The 24,996-nt window shown below is 43.7% G+C and overlaps 1 protein-coding gene across 5 annotated transcripts in view; it reads right to left on the bottom strand.

Moving 5' to 3' along the window:
- The window catches only part of LRP8 (LDL receptor related protein 8), a 284,937-nt gene that overhangs the window by 222,278 nt on the left and 37,663 nt on the right, over positions 1-24,996 (bottom strand). The window contains exon 1 of one of the 5 annotated variants that reach the window (XM_050962309.1): positions 10,869-10,925. The exons of the other annotated variants lie outside the window; for them this stretch is intronic. Coding sequence (XP_050818266.1) covers positions 10,869-10,896 — 28 coding nt within the window. The 5' untranslated portion in view covers positions 10,897-10,925. Of the gene's footprint in view, positions 1-10,868; positions 10,926-24,996 lie in introns of those variants that run through there. 5 annotated transcript variants of the gene reach the window in all.

The following is a 24,996-nucleotide window of genomic DNA, read 5'->3' as shown; positions in this document are numbered from 1 at the left end:
AAAATTTAGTGCAGTGTAGTTTGCTAGAAGTCCTAACACATCATAACTGAGCTGAATGCCCAATATTCTATTAAACCACACAGATTCCCCAGGGGGAGGGGGCGTTGCATTACTGTCTTATTTATAATATATAGAGATATACCTATCTCACAGAACTGGAAGGGACCCTGAGAGGTCATTGAGTAAAGCCCTCTGCCTTCACTAGCAGGACCAAGAACTGATTTTGCCCCAGACCCTGAGTGGCCCCTTCAAGAACTCAACTCACAATCCTGGGTTTAGCAGGCCAATGCTCAAACCACTAAGCGAGCATTAACATTATATTTGTACTCATTTTCTCTGAGCTGAGAAATACAAACTGCCTGGTGTTGACCACCTGAGACAACTGTGTATTTCACTGATGCTAAAAACATTTCTCCTAGCCTGTAAATCAGTAGGCCACTGCCTGACTTTTCTTTATATGCAAATTGCTCTCAAAGTGCGTCCGTCCAACATTTAATGCTGCTCTTGTTTCCAGAGGGGAGACACAACTTCTCCCTAGGACGCAGTATTTAAATGTTAGTGTAAGGCCATGTCTGTGCTAGAAACTTTTGCCAGTATAGTAATATTGGCTAGGGGTGTGGGTTTTTTACATTTCTAAACTAGCAAATGCCCTAGTGTAGATACAGTTATACCAGTATGAGTCCTTTTGCAAGTACATCTTATTTCACTCGGGGAACCAGTACAAGCTATACCAGCAAAAGAACTCTAGACAGGTACAGCTATAGCAGCAAATCTTTTCTAGTGTAGCTGTGACTGAGTGAGAGTCACTAGGACGAGTCCCCTAAGCAGTGTCGGCTGACAGCTGTCCTGAAGCATTCTCCCTACACAGTATCAAAGCTAGCTGGTTGTGGTGCTAAAGTAATAGCAAGTTCCCTTTCACACACCATCAGGATTGTAGTGTGCACTGCTGTATGCTTTCTGCTTAGCTAGACCCATCCAAATGCCTTCTTTGTTTCCCTTCGTCCCCTTCAAATACAACAACTCAACTGCATAGGATGCAGAGCGCATCTGTTACCTAAATGTTTACCAAGGCACAAGATGTCAAATTTTTGTTTAGTACACAGGCATCCATAGTGTCAACTACCTGTACAACTACAGGCAAGTCCCATCTTACGCGGGGGTTCCATTCCGTGGCTAGCGCGTACAGCGAAAACCTCATATAGTGAAACACTCATTGAGTTGAATGGCGGGCGGAATCACCCGCATTACAGATGCAGTTTTTATATTGTTGTTCTTCTTTTTTTTCCGTTTTTGCCCATCGCACAAAGCTGAATTTGCGCATGTTAAATGTGCCTCAGATGCAACTTGCCTGTAATCACCAATAATCACATCTAAACAAAAAGGACCCAGAAGGAAAATATTTTTAAATAATGAAAGACTGCAAAATTGGTCTGCATAGGAATTACTCCCAAGAAGACCTTAGCAAGGCAAGTGGAGCAAGAGGAGGGACAGAAGAAAAAAACCTTTAAGAAGCTGAAAGTTCTGGAAACTTTTTCTCCTGGGCAACTATCAAATAATATCACAAGAGTTCTACCAGGGGGTTCTGCACCAATTAGCAGAGAACGCTGAGCTAGGCAGAGAAACCACAACAAAACATCAGGTCACTCAGCTGAGACCCAGCCTCCTCTCAATGCCAGGAAAAAAAAATCCTACATTTAAATACTTTAGATCTGAAATACTTTATCAAATACAGTCAGTCCTGTTAGAGCCCTTAGCATAATGAAGGAGCTCACAGAAGAGGGATTATTCTACCATGTGCAAACTAATTGCTGCATGAGTTAGGAAGGAACTTTTCTTTTACATATGCAATGGACTATGAATTGCTATGAGGGCAAGAGGAAGTGATTTGCTTTTCTCTCAGCAACCAGTACTGCTACTGCTGGATCAGATATGAAAGGCCAATAGACCAATCCACTATGGCAACTCCTTTATTTAGTTAACAATATAAAACTTTTAGCTGCTACAAAAGTCATTATGTGGACAATATTTATTTTGAGAGGTAGCAATCCTAACTGTGCTTGAGTAGTGGTGATGGCAGCACCAGCTGACAGCAGCAGTTAAGCAAATACCAGCGAGCCATCAAAATCTGCTCTGTTCTTTCTCATTATTCTTCCAAGGATCTTGTGATTGGAGGGAAGTTAACATGCATGTCCACTGTACTGCATGGTACTATTCTTACCTCTCTCCAAAACAAATCAGCTGGGCTATTAGTGAAGCTCCTTGTAACACCTTCAGGAAAGCAAATCCAATTCCCAAACACCAGCTGTGTCTTCATCAAAGGAGGAAGCTCAGCTTTGTGTAGCCATTTTTCTGATCTCTTGCTAAATAACAATATTTCACACCCAATGCTGAAATGTTCCATCACCATACTTTCCATAAGTGATGTCATTCTTATGGTGGAAATACTGCATGGTAAGTAAAGTCTATGTATGGAGAAATCCTTGTGCATGAAAAAGAAAACATAGCTTCTACGTTAATAAATATTTACTGTAGCTCTTACGCTGCCTTTCAGCTTACATTTTTTATAAGTGTTCTCCAACATTGTAAGTGCAATTTTGCGCCCACATTAAATGGAAAATTAAACTCTGCTTTCTGCTGCACCCTTTTAGATGCCTAACTACCTCACTGCAGCCACAACCTCAGTGGAAATTCCAGAAGACTCCAATAGTTGTCTCCAACTGGTCTTCATTGGCTTTTGTTGGTAAATGTTGATTTCTAATGGCCTTTACTGTTTTTAATTAATCCTCTTAGTGCTCAACAAAAGCCATCTGAATACACCCACAACTGCAATAACATCAATGAATCTGAGTGCGTTGTTCACACAACAGTAGCATTGTCTCATTTGCAGTATACAATAGGCATAAGAAAAACTAATCCTCACTTCACGGTTCTTGCACTTACATAGCTCATGAGACAGCACTTGGGCTGGATAAGATGCTCCCTCAACCATACCTTTATTTATATTGTGTTCCTCTGTGGTTAATATGATTGCTCTTTGCATATATTTAAATAATTTTCTCCTGAATTAACCTCACACTTCAGCCATTTATAACACAGCATCTAACATCATGAACAGGGACCTGACATATCCAGCCAGCCAACTGGCTCAGGCCAGAGCTAGTTCTTTCCTGATCCCCTATAATGGAAGTCAGCTGCATTGTGAAGTATGATTAGAGATGCAAAGTCATTAGAGTCAAAACACTTTCCTATTCCCTGCTAATCCATGCCAGTCAGAGGCCTTCAGAAAATGACTGGCTGTAATCAGTGCGCTGGCTTTTAATTGAAGAGAATGCATTAGGTGTCATCAGCCACTTCACTGTCACACCACACAGTCAGCAGAGGATAATGAGCCCACAGGCTCTGTGCCACTTTAACCATTTTATGTCATAGTTAACATATTGTTTCACAGCATACAATGCTGCCTGTCTCTCTCATGGTTGGGGGAAGAACCTGAGGAAGCTCACTGAGACAAGGCATTTGTATGTCCCCACTACCAAGCCTTATTGTTTGGGTTGATATCAACCTATCAAGGTTTGCCTCTGCACATGACTTAGTCCAATTCTGACGGCAGGTACTGGCCAATCTGGCCAGCAAAACCCACACTCTTGCTGTAAAGCTACCAAATGTGGACATAAGGAAATTCAGAAGATTAGAAAGTAAATAGACACAAGATTGTCTTAGTTTATGGAATTTTAAGTATGTTACCTTCCCTTTCCAAGCTACATATGATCACCAACCACTGAAACACTAGTCATCTTTTCGTGGGAGGTGGCAACGGTTTAACAAAACACAGTGAGCTACATTCTGAGCTCAGTTATACTGGCATAAATCCATAGTAACTCCCAGGAAGTCAATGCAGAGGAACACCAATGTCACAAAGAACAGAATCTGACTTACCAATTCTAGCTGAAACTACAAGGGGAACTTTAGGTGAGATGGGTGTAAATTACCAAAAAACGCTGGTCCATAAAACACACTGCTGCTGTCCAGTCCCCCTTTCCTCTTTATTCTTGTCGCTCTAACAGCAGTGAGAGTGGCAGATAAAGCAATAGTCATAGATTAGAATTTCTCAACTTTTGAGATGCATCACAACATTAACATTAGTTAAACCTAGTTGATTTGACAAATAACTTTGCCTAAAGAAGGCTTCTGACCGAGAATTCCTCATAAATCACACAGCGATTATCACTCCAAATACAACCCAGCTAATAACTTATAAAAAGAAAATAATATTAACTAACAGTACTAGGATGTTTAAGTGTCCCATTTCAAATCAAACATGCTGAGATTTGCTAAACTACCTAATCAACTCAAATGAGTGACTTCAGCCAAGCTGACAGATGGCATTTTATAGCAGCAAGCCACTACAAACTTAAAAAAAATCCCTACATTATTGAAGTGAAATATAATAGAAACAGCAAAGTTCATGAAACAAAAAATACAACGGCAATAAAATTCAGCATACAAAATAGCCCTGATTTAAGCAAGTTATAAGCATGATCAAAATCATACCCATAGGGCATAACCCAACAAAGCACTTCATTTTAAGCACGACTAGTTCAGATGACTTCATCAGGACTATTTCCATGCTTAGTTAAACACAGACTTAAGTGCTTGGCTGGAGCAGGGCATTAGTGTGCTCTGTGAGGCCACAGGGAGCAAGATTGCATCAGTGTTCAAATCCAGACCTGGTCAAGTCTGTTTTCATTTAGTTCAACTTCCAATCAGCAGTGTAGCACTTCAACAACGACTGAGGTAGGTTTTAGAATAACTATTATTATTATTCATCATTTATTTTATGGCAGCACCCAATGATCCTCAATCGCGTTGGAGCCCCACTGGAGGTTTTTAAGAAAAGGTTAGACAAACACCTGTCAGGAATGGTTTAGTTATTACTTAGTCCTGCCCTGGGTGCAGGGGACTGCATTAAATGACGTACTGAGGTCCCTTCCAGTCTTACACTTCTATGATTCTATGACAGCGCTCGGCACTGCTTATTAAGAACACATATATGAAGACAATTCCCTGCCAAAAAGAGCCAGGGAATAATGTATGGTAAATACAGTACTGGAATCTGCTGTAATCTAGCCTGAGTATTCTCAGTCTCTGCTGTGGTTCCTGTCTGTGTGTGAAAGTCTGCAGGAATCAACAGGAACTGTGGCACTGTATAGGGTTCTTCAGGATGCATGTACGTTAAACTACCTACTCAATCTTAACTATTCACAGCACAATGAGACATTCCAAGGCGCCTTCTAAAATTTAATTAAAATGCCTATATTAATTGAATTGTGGGAAATGTTCAGTTTTTTCCTCCACAGTCTGTCTAAACCCTTCCCGTCACAAATTTGATCAGAAAGCTGATATCTAGAAATACGTCGGTCTTGTTTCCATATTTTACCTTCCGGCTTTTCCTGATCATATACATTTGGCCTTTTTTTGATTTTTTTAAAAATCTGTTTAACAATAATTATAAAGAGAAATCATGAAGGAAAGGACACGAAGTAAAACTGCAATGAATGGTATCATTTGGTGGCCTACATGAAATAAGTTGATGGCATTAGTCCAGTACCCAATAGAGAAGTGTCCACATTATGATTAACATTAATTGGCATTCTTGCTGGCAGTCTGAGCAAAGAGGACAAGGACTGAATGGACTATGGAAACTGAACTACTCTCTCACCCATTAGCACGATTTTAGGCAGATTGTCAGGGGAGGGTAGAAGCAGCTTGCCGGGTTTCACAGACATAGTGGGCTTACCAGTTTCCACAGATGTCAGTTGGGCCACGTTCATGAGCACTACATTGTAAAACAGGGCAGTTTGCAACCAATGTGACCGGAGACATCCTTTGAAGACTCTACTCTGGTAGATGATTGATTTTAAAACTCACCTTTTTATGCCACAGTGAGAGTAAGTGCTGGATTCATATAAGAGTTTGCATAAAGGAAGACATGGGAAAGAGGAAGAAGTATCCCTGTGTGCAACATCCTTTTCCTTGGAAGAATATTTTAGACTACGTATATTTGTCATAAAATGTGCCCCGTACTACATAAATATTTATTAAACTCTTTGGGCCAAATCCCCAGATCCATACTCAATTTCTACACAGCTCTTACTCAGGCAAACTTCTGCTGACTTAAATGGGAATGGAGGGGCCTCACTAAATCCCACCCAGTGCTCAACATCTTGCAAAAATGATCCATTTTTGTTCTACATTTAAGGCAATGGAAAGAGGTTTTACATGGCCTAAGTGACAGAATTCATTGTAAATCTAACTGCCAGGAGGTAACAGCATATAGAACTTCCTCCACCGCCTCTATTCTTTGTTCATTGGGAGCAGGAGAGTTGTTCAGAAAATTGTAGCTCTCCTTTTGATGGGAAACAGCCATGCCACTAGGTCTCAAACGTCAATACTCAACCATCACAAATGCAGAAAATGATCAGAAAAATCAGAGCTTTTCATACAAAACTAGCGAAAGGCTTGTAATTTGTACTGCTGTGAATAAAAAGCATCTCAGACTTTGTCTAGATCTTACAATCACGGCCATGAGAAAACTGCACATAATGCAATTTTCAGGTCACTCCACAATTTTCCAGCTCTCGATGTGTCAATGTTTGGCCTGGTCTACACTGGGGGGGGTGTCGATGTAAGATACGCAACTTCAGCTATGGGAATACGGTAGCTGAAGTCGACGTATCTTATTCCGACTTAAGTCCCGTCCTCACGGCGCGGGATCGACGTGCGCAGCTCCCCCGTTGACTCCACTACCACCGCTCGCTCCGGTGGAGTTCCGGAATCGACGGTGAGCGCGTTCGGGGATCGATACATTGCATCTAGATGAGAGGCGATATATCGATCCCCGATAAATCAATCGCTACCCGCCGATATGGCGGGTAGTCTGGACATACCCTTTAAATGGTTACACTGGTACTCAGCTGGCCCCATGCTGCTTCTCTCCCTGCTTCTTGCCCTCCCATGTCTCTCTCTCTCTCACTTTCTTCCATCTCAGCAATACTATGACAGAAAAGAAAGGAGACTTTTCTAAAAATAAGCACACCACTGGTGGATGAAGACAGTATTATGACCAGGGAAATATAGGAGCAGTTATCATTAATCACTATTTATCATATTGGGTTTACATATCAAGACATATGTCTGATTAGTCATAAGTTTTATATATGATTTTTTTTGGGGTGTGATTTTTGTGTCTTCTGTGAAGCACCTAGAACAGTAAATATTATTACACAGCCAGTGTGTCAGACACTTCAGGACAAAGGACCTTATTTTCATATCTTTCTGTGAAGAGCTTGTAACTGAAATAGACAACATACAAAGAACACACAACAATGGAAAAGTAATGCAGTTGAACAGGTTAAATTTAAGCTCACGTCATGTTCATCCTGTGATCTGGCATGGATTTGTGGGTACATGCACATGCTTCCATGTTGCTGACTTAGACTCATTTAGAAGAGCATTTTTGCATCAACATCTCCTGAAAACCCTCCTGACACTTGCTAACACAACTGAGCTGGATGCACAAGAAATTCCATCCCATAATATGGCTGCCTGTCAGGATCCCAACAAGGACAGTCAGGGACAAGGGTCTGAGTGGGGGCAAACCTGAGGCTGGGAGTAGCAGAGGAGCTCATAGTCAGGTTCTAAGCCAGGGTCAATACCAAGGATCAGAGTCTGAGTCAGATTTCAAGATTTGTGTCAGGAGTAGGCTGACCAGACAGCAAATGTGAAAAATCGGGATGGGGGTGGAGGGTAATAGGAGCCTGTATAAGAAAAAGACCCCAAAATTGGGACTGTCCCTATAAAATCGGGACATCTGGTCACCCTCATCAGGAGGCAAAGTCCAAATTAAACCAAGGTCAAAGCCAGGAATTCAGGAGCAAGGAGCAGGAATGGTTGTGGCAGTTACAGGAGATCCACATTGTTTCCTGGACTTGCCCCCCTGAGTTTATATAACGCAGAGTGCCAAAAAGGAGCCATGAGGCTGCTGTCTCTTAATCCCTCCAGACAGAACTTCCCATGATCTGTGTGCACAGTGAGTCATGTGAAGTGGAGCACAAGCTGATCATAGCCTGGAGCTGCCTGGTAGCTCTGTAGGACTGGGTTCTAGACCTGCGGGGCCTTAACTGCCATCAGGACAGACGCTGTATCAGGCAAGTTAAGGGCAGGGGTGAGCTTGAAGATGTATTTAAAGAAGGATTTGATGGAAGAGAGAGTAGGGACACAGTGGACCAATTCAGACAGAGGTCTAAAGATACAGGAGGCAGCATGGAAGAAACCTTTGAAACAAGAATAGGAACAAGACACGGTGACATCAAGGGTTAATTTTGCAGCTTGGGCTGAACAAGGGGAGCTCATCAGAAAGAGATGGCAGCAGATAGCTGGGCAGGAGCCAGATTGCCTTGCCTTGTCCCTGCCTACACAAGCAGATAAATGTGTTCCAAATGGCAAGGGGAAACCGGCAGAGGGATCTAACAAAGGACAGCAGCATTCTGGACGGACCTATGCTAGTGTAAAGAATGGGAACTCATGATCAATGAAACGTGAAGGGTAACTATTATTACCAGGCAAACCAGCAGATATGTCAATGTTAACTAGGAAAAACTGGAACGAAAGCTCTTTATTCTTAAAACCTACTTCACAATTCAGCAGCACAAAAAGGGACAAAAAACCCACAACTCTGGGCAAAACTTTCTGCAGAATTATTTAGAAAACCTGTTGCATCTCATACAGAAAACAAACCCATTAGCAATGACATTTGTTCAGGATCAGCAGGGAGGGAGTGTGTGTGCAGGAGACTAGAGGCTACACTTGGAGAAAGAAGCTTTGATCAATAGACAAGAAAAAAAATCAAGAGTCCTTCAGATTTATCAACATGATTAATTTATCAAGGTAGAAGCTTTTATGATTGTACTGGCTGCTTTGAAGTTCTGTGGGCTATACCAATTGTTTATTTATGATTCCATAATCAAACTGTGTCAGAAGTGCTGGGCATTGTTAAGGCCAGGGCATTAAAGTACTTCCTAAATGGAGACTGAACACGTTTCGACCTGACAGTACTGCATGTTATGCTGTGGTGAGATAACAATAATGCTGGTATCTGTGGACAGGAGGAAATTGTGCCCTTAGAAGAGCAGTATCTGCAGGCGCAAGAGGAAAAGAATGCTCTGTAAGGAATGTCATTTTCAATCACTAAGTCAAGGACACCAGGAACATGCAGAGCTTGATGCTTCTACTCAAGGAGTAGTTTTTCCAGTCCCAGTGTTGTTTATTTTTCTAAAATTATTTTTTCTGTGTTCACTGGTGTTTACACATCACTTTCTAATATTACATTATATAGCAGCCCCTATCATCATAGTATCTGAGCATCTCACAAACATAAATGAACCCACAAGAGGAGAGGTCATTCTTGATTAAGTCCTAAGTGAAGCACAGGATCTAGTCCAAGAGCTGAATATAGCTGGACTGCTTGGTAATAGTGACCATAATATAGTTAAATTGAACATCCTTGTGGCAGGGAAAACACCACAGCAGCCCAACACTGTAGCATTTAATTTCAGAAAGGGGAACTACGCAAAAATGAGGAAATTAGTGAAACAGAAATGAAAAGGTACATTGCCAAAAGTGAAATCCCTGCAAGCTGCATGGAAACTTTTTAAAGTCACCATAATAGAGGCTCAACTTAAATGTACACCCCAAATTAAAAAACATAGTAAGAGAACCAAAAAAGTGCCACCGTGGTTAAACAAAAAAGTAAAAGAAGCAGCAAGAGACAAAAAGGCATCCTTTAAAAAGTAGAAGAAGTTAAATCCTAGTGAGGAAAATAGAAAGGAACATAAACTCTGGCAAATGAAGTATAAAAATATAATTAGGAAGGCCAAAAAAGAATTTGCAAAACAGCCAGCCAAAGACTCAAAAAGTAACAGCAAAAATTTTTTTAAGTACATCAGAATCAGGAAACCTGCTAAACAACCAGTGGGGCTACTGGACGACGGACATGCTAAAGGAGCACTCAAGGATGATAAGACCGCGGAGAAACTAAATGAATTCTTTGCATCGATCTTCATGGCTGAGAAGGTGAGGATAATTCCCAAACCTGAGCCATTCTTTTTAGGTGACAAATCTGAGGAACTGTCCCAGATTGAGGTGTTATTAAAGGAGCTTTCTGAACAAACTGATGAACTAAACAGCAATAAGTCACCAGGACCAGATAGTATTCACCCAAGAATTTTGAAGGTACTCAAATATGAAACTGTCTAACTGCTAACTGTAGTTTAGTATCAGCGGAGTAGTCGTGTTAGTCTGTACCCACAAAAACGAGGAGTCTGGTGGCACCTTAAAAACTAACAGATTTATTTGGGCATAAGCTCTTGTGGGTAAAAAACCCACTTCTTCAGATGCATGGAGTGAACATTACAGATGTTGGCATAAATATTCTGACACATGAAGAGAAGGGGATTTTACCTTACAAGTTGAGAACCAGTGTTAACAAGGCCAATTCAGTCAGGGTGGATGTGGTCCACTCCCAATAATTCATGAGGAGGCCAACAATTATTGGGAGTGGACTGGTACCAGCTCAGGTAATCTGACATATCTGCTACCAATTCAAATATTTTCAATATTTAAGAATTCTCCCATTCTCAGTCAGTTCCTTCTATCAGCAAGAAGTACTATATATCCAGGAAGGTTTCTACTGTAGCTGAGAAAGTGAACCAAATTCCCACAGCATGAGATATAAGTACCCACTTGATAACCAATAGCCATCTAGATAGTTAAAACCACAGGATACCATACTCATAAGGGATTCTGAGTACCTCTAGCATTGATATAGTGCTTTTTCATTCATGTTCTACTCCATTTCTTAAGGTCCTTATCAGCTGCCCAGTGCTGTGTATCCTTGGTTTTCAATTCCTTATATCCTAATGTGAAGAGTATCACCACGCTTCTCCATTTTCAAATTGCAGCTCACTACTACAGAACTACAATCCCAGCTATTCTTGCCTTTCGGTCTCTCTTATTTAGAGTGTATTTATCTAGACTGGCATTCAGTTAACAGACAACCTGGTTTCAGTCTCACCCACTAGATCATCGTCTCCATAATTTAAAAAAAAAAAAATTCAAATTCTTCTTGCTCATTCCCCATAATCTTTGCATTAATGCACAGACATTTCAGTATGTCAGTACTTTCTTATTCTCCTTCTGTTTCAGAATAACTCCATCTTCAGTCTAGTTTTGAAGCTGGGAAGAATCTACCAGCTTTTTTTTTTTTTTTTTTTAATAAAGTAAAAGCTCTCCCCTCCCTCAGCTAGTTTAAAAGTCCACCTAACAAGCACTGACAGTTCTAAACCCAGCATGCTGATTTAGGTGGAGAAAGTCTAATCCAGAGAGTAGCCATGAATTAGGGGTGTAAACTAAAAACGGTTAACTGGTAAGCATTAGTTTTATCGGTTAACTCACTCTCACTGTTAACCCCCAGCCCTGGGCCATCCCACCGATCCCAGGCCCAGGCTCACCCCAGCTATGCCCGCTGGAGCAACCCCAGCCCCGGGCCAGCTGGAGCACACCCAGCCCCTTCCTCTTTAATCAATTAACTGATTAAAGGACATAATTTTAATTGTTTAAACAGTTAACTTTTTAACCAATATTTACATCCCTGCCATGAATCACAGGATGTGTTCCCATGCTCTGTGAACTCCAAACCCCTCTTCTCTACACCATCAGCTGGGTCTCCATGATCAATCTTCTTTCTTCACTTGTTCTTCACTTGGCACAAGAAGCATGACTGAGAAGACTGCTCTGTTTTCCTACTCACTCTTGATTACATAATGTCTGACTTTAAATTATATCACTTGTTTCCACATGGAAAACCCCCTTCGTTCTTCACGCTATCATCCTTATCAGGCCATCCTTTGGAACAAGGAAGAAAGGCACCAGGCGATGCCCAACAATATCCCCCCTCCTCTGCATTTACACACAGACACAAAACCAACCCTTTGCTGTTTCCCCTGTCCCACTTCCTGTGAAACTCAGTCCTGGCTCTGAAAGTGAGAACATTCCAGATTTAAATGTTTCCTTTTGCCTGTTACAATAAGCACTCAAAAAACGGCTCCACTCTGTGGGACCTTCTTGCAAAGTGAAAATAGCAATGAACCAGAATTCAATTATGTAATGAGAAATTGCTTTAATTAGCCAGTTAATTGACTCCTGAATTGTAATAAGTAAAATAACTTGTTTTTACAAGGCACAGTAATCCCTTTCAGATGTACTCCTAGGAATCAGCTCTGCATCTTCTCTGCCTGATTATAACAAGAAGGAGGATGAGTGATCTCAGAGATCTGAAATCCCCCTGCGTTCCTTGGAGATGCATACCGTCAGTTATTACTGTAGTTCGCTGCAGCAGAAGGTAGTAGAGGAGACAGGTGCTGAGTCACACAGCTGAATAACAATCTAGCCTTTTACTTCTACAGACCCCAGTTCAAATTTGAGGCAGGGCACAAATGCAATGAGCCAAACAGTCTTTATATCATTTTCACCTTTCACTTTTATCCATGAAAAACCAAAGGTATACAGCTCCAAACAATAAGCAGACTCCTCTCAAGAGAGATCTAAGACTGAAATGTCAGGGGAAGTTTCAGCTCAGACTGAGGTTCATTACCAGAGCTGCGTGCACAAGCCAGCATTGGAACAGGCAATTATTTTTAGGTCAAAAATGAAGTGCTTTACTAGATCTCTGTTGGAGCCCAGGAGAGAATAACTTGGGAGTGTGGCAACATAATATTAGCAAAGCTGTGTGGGGCTCCAGGATTACAACAGCAAAGGTTTCCCAGGCCAAATCTGCAGTGCGTACTCCTGGAGGAATTGTGCACCAAAATATTAAAAATTCTGTGAACAATATTTTAAAATTCTGCAAAATTCTGGATATTTTATTTGTCAATATAATACTATATAATCACGCCAGTTTCAATTATTTTGGTAACTCATTTCAAAATACCTGTCAGCAACTATGTCTGTAACAATACAGACACACACAAAAATCCCCCCAGGAGTAGAGAGTTAAAGAAACCCCTATGACAACCAGTTCCTGTTTCTCTGCTCCCTACCAGCACCTCCCCTCCCCGAGCCCAGCCAGGGGGCTAGACACCCACAACCCCTCTCCCCAGAGCCAAGCTGTGGGGCGTCTCCCCCTAGCCCAGACATCCGCAATCCCTACACTCCCAGAGACCAAGAGGGAGAAACAGTCTGATGCTAGGTCCCAGGCTTGCATGGAATTCTTCAGGGCATGCCAGGAACTGCAGCTGTGGGGAACCCTCCAGCTCCCTCCCCTACTTCGCACAGTGTCTTCTATTTGTGAGCTGGGCTCTGCAGGGTCCAGTGGGGCCAGCAGCTCCGCAGCCCATTTGTGCAAGGGAAAAAGCAAGTGCTGTGCAAATTCTGCATTATGCAGTGGTATAGAATTCCTCCAGGAGTAAGTGCACTGGCAAAGCTTGGGAAGGCTTGGGACTAGACTGGGCTGGGAATGAGGTACACTGGAAAACATGGTTGAGGGTGGCCAGCCCCTGCCTGTTCTAGGATTCTCCAGCATGAAGGACACTGGAACCAGATTGGTGAGTTCTGTGACATTTTTAACATCTGTTTACTAATGTGGGGGAGAGCTAGGTGAAAAACAGGCACAGCAGCTGGGCAGACTGCTTCTGATCTAGGACTGAGCTTAACAGCACCCTCAGAGACTGCAAGAAAAACTGCAGTGTGAATTGGGAAGGGGGGGTGCCTGGGAAAAAACTCAATACTGCAGAATTGTCACAAGCTGACGTGGTCGATGAACCAAGAATTGCAGACAAATGTTTCTAAAAACCAGCATCTATGGGTTTGCTTACAGCTGGCATTTTAAAGTGAAGCCTAACAGTGCGTAATAAAAACTAAATCAAGGTCATGTCACTAAATGGCGAGCCATTCAATGGAGATTACAGCAGGGATGAATTTGGCCTGTATCTGACGCAAGAATTAATATCACCAAAAAGCTGTCTTCCAGGATACAATTAAGAGCAGCTTCTCCTTTTGGAGCCTACGGAAGCCATGAGGCACAGAAATACTTCTGCACGACAGCCTGGACAGTGAAGGTGTTCCAGTACTAAAACTAAAAGAGGCCACAAGTTCATTAAAATAAATGTTCCGCTTTTGAAGCACGGTAACTGTAAAAGCGTGGAAAACTTGTTTTGCATCATGGTATGGGATTCTAGAAGGAATCAGATGGCCTGTGAGAGTGCATCAAAAGAAATTTAAAAAATGGATTGCAGAGGCACCTGGAGGTTTAGAGCAGAGAGAAAAGAGCTCTTCTGTGGTTGTGACTGTGGCCAAATATGACTGTGAATATCCCTACATGATCCTGACCAGGAATTCTAAACCATCCATGGAGACAGACAGAAAACTCCATCCCAGGTATTACTCAAATTGACCAAATACATGTGGGGACTAGAAAGTTTGGAAATTTATTATCAGTTCTTTGCAAACCTGAGGTATACAGCTTGATGTATATCAGGCATGGGCATTTGGTGACCTACGAGATCATTTTATTTGGCCCTCCACGCTCAGCGTAGGTGATCCAGCAGCATCAAGGTTGGGAAGTGGGGTGGGATAGGGGATCGTGGGGGAAGGACCCCACTTGCGCATGGACATTCACATCATGAGAGGCTGTGGCGAGAGCCAACAGGCTGGAGCAGGAAGCCCAGCCCAGTCCCGCAGGCACATTGCTGAGGGGCAGGCTTGCTCGACAAAACCCCCCCTGGGGGCTCTGGCAGTCAGGGAGTGCCTGAACTCCCCCTCCATCTGCCAGTGTCCCACCCACTGGCCTGCCAAAGGGTTTTAATGGATTTTATGGCCCTCTACTATCTTCACGTTGCCCATCCCTGATGTATACAATGAAACTGTTTGTCCTCCATCTTTATCCAGAATCTCACAGGCCTCATTTCCAAAGATAAGTTTTTCTCATTGGTATAAGAGGGGAGGTTGCCACTGGTGCACTTCCAGTACAGAAGCTGACCTACCTCTCTCAGGACAAATCCCCAGGCAGAGGAGTCAAACTGTCCCTCAGTTAGCCACCACTCACATTAGCCCCAGAACCCATTCCCAAGATCAGCCTGAGGGTATGTCTAAACTTCGAGCTGGAGGTGTAAATTCCAGCTGGAAGAGACAGACCCGCACTCACTCTGACTGAGCTACCGAGATACAAACAGAGCATAGCCACAGCAGTACGAGCGGTGGGAGGGGCTAGCTGACTCGAGTGTGTGTCTAGCTTCTTGAACGGGTATGTACTTGGGGCAACTAGCCCCTACTGCTGCCATAGCTACACACTATTTTTATTGCACTAGCTTAATCAGAGCTAGCACGTTTATCTCAAGTTGGAATTCACACCTCCAACTCGAAGTGTAGACATATCCTGAGAGAATGATGCTGAACATACTGAAGTGCAGGTAGAGGAATATTTTCAAGTTATAAAACTCTCTCAGGCTGACATCTTAAATTGACTCCCCTTCTTCTCCCTGCAGGCTGACAGAAGTCCTTATATACTAATGTCACTGCCATCTGCCTGATTCTCCACTGTGAAGCCACCTGCAATGTTCTGGAGTGGGGCTCATGATGCATTCCATGGACGTCAAAGAAGAAGGAACTTTCCCCCCAGCCCCATGAGAAAAGGATTAGCTTAAAATGCGGCAAACTCATTTTTTTATAGCACTGAATCCTACAGATGTAAGGACAGTCTTAATTATGTTTCTTATTGAAAAACTAGGTTGTTATTACAATGATATTTTCTTTATGATTCATACAATTCCAGTGTTTGACACCAGCATTATATCATTCATGACAGAATTACAGACCAGGGTGGATACAAGTAAATGAGTTCCAATAGTTCATGGATTAAGGACCCAATTTTATGGGGTTCCAGCAGCTTCTGTATAGATTATTTAGGTTAATCTTTCTATCTACCCAATGGGGCTCAGTCTAGAACAGGGGTCTCAAACTCAAATGACCAAAAGGGCCACAAGAGGACTAGTACATTGGCCCAAGGGCCACATTACTGACACCTCCCCCGCCGCCGCCCTCAGCCCTGCCCCCACTCCACCCCTTCCCCACACCAACTTATAGTGTGACAGTGGTTAAGAAAGGACAAACAATTATACAGTTAAATTGAACAATTTGTTCAATCAAAGATTTAGTAGGTCAAAGTGAGCCACACCATGCAGTAAAATAACATTGTCAACGTTCAAAGTTAACACTTAAACAGAGTAACAGTCCTGCTATAAGCAGGACTTGATTATCACCGCCTACTGGGCGTGTCCTGGGTTTCCCAAACTGTATGGCAGACTGGCCTCTCATATTGTTATTTAATACAACTGGGCCCTTTCTGTCATTAGATGTTACCACTGACATTTGTCCAATCTGTTTTCTTAGGACAGAGGTTAAAAGACAGTTCCTAGCCACTCTCAAATCACGCTCAATTCCAGGGTAGGCATCAGGCCAAGCAGACTGTCTCATAAGCCGTTGATGAACTTCAGCTGGCAGAACCAGCTGAAGAGTTGATTAATATCTGCCCAGGATGGATTATAGCACTGAATCACTGTTTGAAGCTCTTCTCCAAACTTTTCTGGCTCCTCCCTGATCTTAGGAAATTCCTTTACCAAGTTTCTAAGATCTCTGGGTGTCCAAGGGGCATGCACTGTAACTAACCCCCCTTCAGCTCCAGGCAAAGGAGCCTGGAGTGCCTGTGCCGTACTTCTAAGAAAGTAGTGGGCATTATCATCAGAAGGACCAGGGTCGGGCGGGCTACTGGGAGGATCAGAATCACTCAATGGTGGAGAAGAGAGTCCTCCATAGGAGAGGAAAGAACAATTTGTGCAGTTGATGCACGCGGCGGCGAAACTACAGCTGCCAGCATAGCCTGAGCAAGGGGGGCAGGGGGAGGTAACGGCTGCGGCCGTGGAATGTTGCTGAAAAAATCCACTATGTCCTCAGCAGTCTCCTCCTCACTTTCAGCCTTAACCACTTGGGAATAAAGAGGAGCAGAGGGGATTGCTCGAGCAGGAAGACATTCAGATGCCTTACATTTAAGTTTCAAATCCTGTACTTGAGTTTTTAATTTTTCTTGGGAGTCCTTTAGACTCCGCACCCGAGGCTCATGGAGTCTCTTTGTTGCTTCCTCCCACCAATACATAAACTGCTCGCACTGCATATCAGAGGCTTTTGGTGAAGTAAGGGTTCCTCTGAGGTATGTAAGTTTATCTAAATCAAAGGTACCTTCTAATGGGCATTGTTTAGATGAATTTTCACGGGTGTACAGATTCCAATTGTCTAAATATCTGCAGGTTTCAGGGCCATAATGTACGTACATGTAATATGCTGGGGTACCCTTAGGGGGTGAGGTGGAATGTTTAGACTGTCCCCCACCCATTTTCCACTTACACACACAGGGAGGGTGCCCTGTCCGTGCTAGCAGCTCATAAACTAAGGATCTCTCCCTACAGTGTACTCACACAGGAGAGGCTAACGAGGATGGCCACGAACCTCCTACATCTCCCTTCAGCAAAGAGCGTCGGCTAGTCTCTGGGAGATGGCGCCACTTACTCTGATTGCGTTCAGTGAGATGATCAGACTTTCAGTAGCCCACACGGAAAGGAAAGGGGGATGGAAGATGGGTTCACACGCTCCTAGACCCAGGTAGCTTCCTCATCGGACAATGCTAGGCCAAGCCAGCCCACCGTGGGTCGGATCTCCTAAAGATCCACTAGTCACCGGGCTTGCGTTAGAGTAGTCCTGGTCACGAGCTTTCGCTTCACAGGGTACTCTGGGCATCTTCCGGTAACAGTCACTCACGCTGGTGTACACACACACACACACCAAGGCCTTTATTCCCAAATACCACGATGCATCTGTACCTTATGTCCGGACCCAATACCATGAGGCGGTATGACAACCCCTCTTGAGGTAGTAAAAACCCCTCAGCACTGGTGCATACCTAATGCATTTCCCTATGCATTACCTTGTTGGCCAACCAAGCAGTTTCCCAGTACTGCTATAACCTAACCTTATTGGGGCCTTTCCCCAATACCACTCTGCATCTGATCTTGCTGCACAGTCAATAAGTTCAGATGGCGTGAGCCAAACAGAGACAGACGTCCCCGTGGACAGTCCTCCTCTGACACCCCAATAGAGATTTCAAAAGGTCTCTTACCTCTATTGTGGCACCATGGGGTTCGAAGGGGAACGATCCGTAGCAGCCGTCTGTGAGTCCATGAGCGTTGCCATCCCGGACGAGCCCCCAAATTGTCGGAGAAAAACGCAGTTCTCGCTTTTTCTTTGGGTGCAGCAAAATCAGATACTTTATTATTTCTCAAGCAATTGCAATAGAGGAAGGGAGTGTCGTAGGACACAGGGTCGCCCCAGTCCCGGACAAGTCTCTCAACAGGTAAACAATTACAGCAAGCATTTATACCTTTGTTACAGACAATAACAAGCAATAATACAGACAGTAATAAGCAACAGCTGCATTTTGTTTATACATAGGCCACCCTGCTATCTTATTTTTCTCACTTTTGGAAGATGCCAGTCTACATATTTGGTTATCAGTGCAAAGTCATGACAACTTCTCAAACAATTCTTTCCCACTGGCCTCACACTATCCTCGCTTCTACAAGTCTTGCATCATTAGGGTGACAGCTGGCCTAACTCTTGTTAACTGCTAGCCTGACTCATGCTAACAGACTGACATCCATTAAGATCCCCTACAAATCCTTGTCAATTCCTTCCCTCCTTCCACAGGCACTTGTATATTATCCATGGCCTCAGTGCTCCATACCTCCTTATTCTAACCCTGGGTAAAGCACAGATTTGCTATACTTTATATAAAAAGCAAGCCTTCTTCATATTCCCACTCACACTATCATCTTCAATCAGCCAAGCAGCTCTTCTCGGTAGGTCCGTGTGCCTCCCACAATCACCCATCCTGCCCATATTAAGGCAGTGAAGGCTGTGCAGAAAGCCAAAGATGAACACAGCATTCTGGCGATGAAGTGAATGTGCATCTAGCTTCCAGTGGTGCTTCTAGAGGGGCACAGACCATTAATTACACTTCATAACAAAGCCCTTGTCTGGAAAGGAGAAAAGACAGACAGAATTATATGTACCATAGGGGCCACACTCATGAAGGAAACGAGGGAATCCTCCAGAGCCAGCAATGCCGTCTGTTCATTCATCTGTTTGTTCTTTCAGAGTTAAACGCCTGAGCAGATTTACACAAGCAAGTGCACTCAAGAGTTAGGCAAATTGAATAGGGAGACTAAACCAACTGGCTGCAGAGACTAGGGGAGTGGAGAGTTATATTCATCCTATGAATTTGATACCGCATGAGTTGGCAAGGCTCAGCTTGCAGCCCATGGAGTTCTGCAATGTGGCCCAATAGCCACTCCATCTCTATATAGAGCTGTGCCCCAGGAAGACTGTAGATCCCCTCCATCAAGTAGCCTGGTTGTACTGCATATTGGGAGCTGCAGTCTTGTCCTCCCCAGGCTGCACTTCCACATTAAAGATAATTAATTGCTTGTCCACTCCATGTTTCTGGGCAAGTTGCTAACAAGACATTCAGGGCTTGTCTACACTTGGAATCTTTCCAAGATAACTATTCCAGAATAATTATTTCAATAGAAATCCTGTGTGGATGCTCTTATTCCAGCATAAGAATGCCCTTTTCTGATTTTGCTTGATCCACTTCCAAAGTGATCCACTTCCTAAATGGACTAAGTGAAATTGGAAAAAGGTGCTCTTATTCTGGAAAGAGAGTGTCCACACAGTGGCTTACACCAAAATAACTCCTCTGGAATAATTATTCCAGAATAGCTATTTCAGTAAATTTCCAAGTACAGATAAGTCCTCAGCAGGGCAAACTTTGGGCACTGTTGGAATCCTGCTTCTCACAGAGCCAGCTGATGAAGCTTTCCCCAACTCATAGTGTGAGCAAAGGCACGCTACGTAGCTAGAGTGACCAGACAGCAAATGTGAAAAATCGGGGTGGGGGTAACAGAGGCGTCTATATAAGAAAAAGACCCCATCATCAGGACTGTCCCTATAAAATCGGGACTGTCCCTATAAAATCGAGACATCTGGTCACCCTATATGTAGCATATGCTACAAGCATAGGAAAGCCTGACGGGTTTGAAATATGAACTGAGCATTCTGAGATGCTTGACAAGTCAACATTCAGAACACAGTCAATTTGTGAAGAGAACCCCAGCCTTCAATGATGTATGAGTGAGAGGAAGATTTTAGGCTGTCCTGCAGAAAACCTGCAATCCGACGATCTACTTATTGAGCAACCTATGCCCTTGCTTGCTAAGCCCAATATCTTGGAGCCGTACTTCAACATCTACATAGGCATTTTTCATGCCATGAAGCAGATTGTATGGCTTGCATGGATATAACAGACTTAAATATCCAGCCAGGGGACCAAATTGAAATAGTATATAAGAAACATGAAAACTATATGAAATCTCCCTGTTCTGTCTAGTTGTTACCAAGATTTCACTTCTGGCTTGGAGGAGACAAAAGCTGGTGGCTGCCCCGCGGCCTCAGACTTTGAAAGTGCTGGTAACACGAACAGATTTATCAGATATACTGTATCTGAGAATATCTTGGCCTCTTCGGCTCTCTGAAAAGCCCTGGGATTTCTACAAGAAGCCCTCACATTCAGTGCTAATACTTGCCAATATTTTAAGAGAAGGTTTCCTGAGTGAGCATACAGTCCGTCTAACAGATGGCATGTGAGTTTTATTGACAAGGATGCTTTAGTATTGTACAGACAACCTCACCTTGTCAACTAATGTGCAAAGAAACTCCTCAAGGCTGGGGAAAAAGCTAGGAACCACACAGCAGGGATGCCCTTTCTAAACACAGCACCTAATACTAAAATACAATGGATCTCACTTCCATGAAGAACACAGGATGACCATGGACTTTATGTGAACTTTTATGATGGTCGGGCAAATAGCACATCATGCTGTCACATGGAAGACCCAGGATTTGCTAGGTCAGTCTCAAGCGCCCACACATCCTCAGGAAGTTGAGTCTGGAAGGATTTCAGGAAGTCCCAGTCTCAGTCACTAGAGAAGAATGGAGACTACATTGCTCCGACTCCCCACGGACAGCCAATTTTGCGCATCACTCTGTAACATACGGTGTCAGAGGCAGGGAAAGAAGAATACTTAAAGAGGGGAAATGGCAGGACAATAAGGAGTGGGAAAGGCCCCAAGAGAGCTAATCTGTATGAAAAAGATTTGTGTGACAGTAAACATCTATGGGCAGGTGTGCCCTTAAATGCTGCAGTGCTGCAGCTGCACCAGTAAAGCTGTACTGTTGCAGCGCTTCAATGAAGATGTTATCTACACCAGTGGCTATCAACCAGGGGTCGGTCCGAGAGCCTTTCAGGGTGCCGCAGGGCCCTACGGCTGAAACCCAGTGCCCTGATCCCTGGTGCCCCCCATGGGAATGAAGCCAGGAGCTGAAGCCAGGAACGGCATGGTGCTGAAACTGGGAGCCCCAGCAAACCCCCTGCTGAAGCTGGGAGCCGCTCAGGCCTAAAGCCCCAAACCCTGGCGCTCCTCACAGGCACAAACCCTGAGCCCATGGGCACAGCTGTGGGGGCACAAAGCTGTTCCACCCCGCAAAACTACAGTGCCCTACCCAGAATGGAGCAGTCCAGGGGCAGCTCCACCCCCCCCACCTCCTCCGCTCCCCCGAGCCCTCCTCTCCCCCAGCCCTCTGGCCAGGTTGTAGATGAGAAACCAGAGCCAGGCAGTGCAGCAGGTGCTCCTCTGGCGGGTGGTGTCATGGAGCAGGCAGCTGCGGCTTTCCCTCATTTGCTGCTGGTGTCAGGGGTTGTGGCTGCTCCTCAGCTCCCAGCCCCCTTTTGACTGCGCACACAGCCGATAAGAGCCACGCGGGTCGGAAACCCGGCTCTGGGGCCAACAGACCTGGCCTTGGAGCACCTTTTCTCCAGAAGCCAAGCATGATCTTGTAGCAAATTCTGCTTGCCTCAAAAAACACTGGCAGGAGAATCTGAAATGTCTTGGTTCTCTCTTACTTAATTGCAATTCATCTGCAGCAGGAAAACAGGTTAAATATCAGGGGAACAGGACTTTGCAAGAACTGGCCAGAAAAGGAACAATCTGCCAAAGATGATGAAGAATCAGCTTCACTGTCTCGAAGACTAGATTTGACATCCCTTCCTCTAACATGGTTTAGGGGTAATGACTTTATCTCTTCCACAGATGAAATGGGGGGAGAGAAGGGAGTGAGAGAGAAACTTGATGTTTAAATACCAAGCTGCTGATGGGCATGATGATAAGTAAGCACTAGTGTCCTTCCCAATTCAAATGATTTTATTTAATTAGTGCAAGGAGACCAGTAGCATCATACTCCTGTCTATTTAATTCAGAAAGATATCTGGCAAAAATCGAAATGCAATACCAGTCAATGAAAGCGCAGGTCTCTTCAACACACAGCCGAATTAGCTGTACAGAAAGGTGCGATAAGAGGAAAAAAAAGCACTTCAGAAGACATTAGCAGTCACTCTTGTAAACGCGTAAGGAGAAGAGAAAAAACTCTCAGACATTATCCTATTCATCATCTTCTCCTGAGAGGAGTAATCATGACCTCCTTTACGTGGTCTTTCATGGAAAATTAAACTGCAGCATTTTCACTGCCGTATCAGCTAGAATATGATGCAATTACCTAAGTGACAGGGCTAACCAGTTTTCCTTCTACCTTTCCTTCTACCTAGCATAATTTCCTGACTGAACTGATGGAGCAATGCAGAATTCAGATTTGCCATTCTGCTCTCCTGGAGCTGCTGCACATTTAACTTGCAACAAGGACTCTGTTAGAGTGACGGAAAGCGTTGGCACCATTCTGTCATGTGAAAACATCACAGGCACTTCCACCAGTGCAACATGCCATAATGTTAACAACATGACACTGAAAACTGTATTTGTGCATAAAAAGAGAGAGGAAGGGAGGGAAGGAATGAGGGAGAAAGGAAAATAGACATATCTATTCACACTCCTCTGCCTTCTTAACATTCTGTTTCGTAGGCTGAGGGAAAGCAGGTATGAAACGAACCCCAGCAGATATACAAACAATGCACCTATAAATAGTGATTAGGGCTTCCCATTTTCTGTTCTTGCTGATATATGAAAGCACTGACAAAACTAAGGTTAGGGACTTACCAGTAAATGTTTATTTAAGGTGAAACGTCTCTGTGACAGGTTGCGTCACAGAAACCCCCTTGGGACTGCTACGTGATGTGCTGAGACTACCTCTGAGCCTACTTTCCCTGCCAGCTTGGGACTTCAGTACCCTGTCCTGTTGAGCCAGACATGCTAGCCTGCTGCAAACATAGACCCAGGTCTGAACCACGATTCCCAAAAGCTGCAGAACTTAATTGAAACAGCTTAGAAAGTGGTCCTGTCTCCAGCACCCAGACACCCAGCTCCCAATGGGATCCAAACCCCAAATAAATCTGTTTTACTCTGTATAAAGCTTATACGGGGTAAACTCATAAATTGTTCACCCTCTATAACACTGATAGAGAGAGATGCACAGCTGTTTGCTCCCCCAGGTAATAATTACTTGCTCTGGGTTAATTAATATGCAAAAAGTGATTTTATTAAATATAAAAAGTAGGATTTAAGTGGCTCCAAGTAATAACAGACAGAACGAAGTAAATTACCAAGCAAAATAAAACAAAAACACACAGGTCTAAGCCTTTTATAGTAGAAAACTAAATGTGAGTAAATCTCACCCTCAGAGATGTTCCAATAAGCTTCTTTCACAGACTCCTTTCTAGTCTGGGCCCAATCCTTTCCCCTGGTACAGTCCTTGTTCCAGCTCAAGTGGTAGCTAGGAGATTTCTCATGACTGCAGCCTCCTATAGCTTTGGCACAAGCCAGGAATCTTTTCTCTGTGGGTCTCCACCCCCCCTTCTAAATGGAAAAGCCCCAGGTTTAAGATGGATTCCGGTACCATGGTAACATGGTCACACATCCTGTGAGACCTCAAGCCTTCATTCTTCCCGGCCTGAGTCACAGGAAGGCTTGCAAGTAAACATAGTGATCTACAGTCAATTGTCCTGGTTAATGGGAGCCATCAAAGTTCCAAACCACCATTAATGGCCCACACTTTGCATAATTACAGTAGATCCTCAGAGTTATATTTCATATTTCTAGTTTCAGATATGTGAATGATACATTTATACAAATGGGATGGCCACCCTCAGTAGATTATAAGCTTTGTAATGCGTCTGACAAAGTGGGTATTTACCCACGAAAGCTCATGCTCCAGTACTTCTGTCAGTCTATAAGGTGCCACAGGACTCTCTGTCACTTCTTACAGATCCAGACTAACATGGCTACCCCTCTGAAGCTTTGTAATGATATCTTACAAGAGACCTTTTGCATGAAGCATATTCCAGTTACATTATATTCACACTCATTAACATATTTTCATAAAATCATATGGGGTGCAACGTCACAGTCTCCTCTCTTTGTAAATGTAGGGTCCCAGTCTCCCACCCAAGGATATGACTCCCACAGATTTTAAGGGGCACGTGGCAGAAAATAGGGATCCTAGCTGTTTGCTTGGCAGTGCTGCTATCCAATGCGAATGAAGTGAGGTTCAGTGCTGATGAAGCAACTGACAAGTATCAATCCACGGCCTTTCTGAGAGGCAGAAGGTTTCCCAGAGCTCTTCATGCTAGCCCAGACAAGGATACCGCACACAGTAGGTAAGGTAAGCCACAAAATACTGGAGGCAAAGACAACAGCTTCATAAGCAGAGAACCTGCCTTACTTTACCGTTGAGAAGCTGTTTGTTCCCCCAGCCGCCTCTTCTCCTGGATAACAC

The sequence above is a fragment of the Gopherus flavomarginatus genome, chromosome 7 (genome assembly GCF_025201925.1).
Source record: "Gopherus flavomarginatus isolate rGopFla2 chromosome 7, rGopFla2.mat.asm, whole genome shotgun sequence".
In the NCBI taxonomy this organism is placed as follows: Eukaryota; Metazoa; Chordata; order Testudines; family Testudinidae; genus Gopherus; species Gopherus flavomarginatus.
Note: the sequence above shows the minus strand (reverse complement) of the source record. Positions and strands in the feature narration are given on the sequence as shown.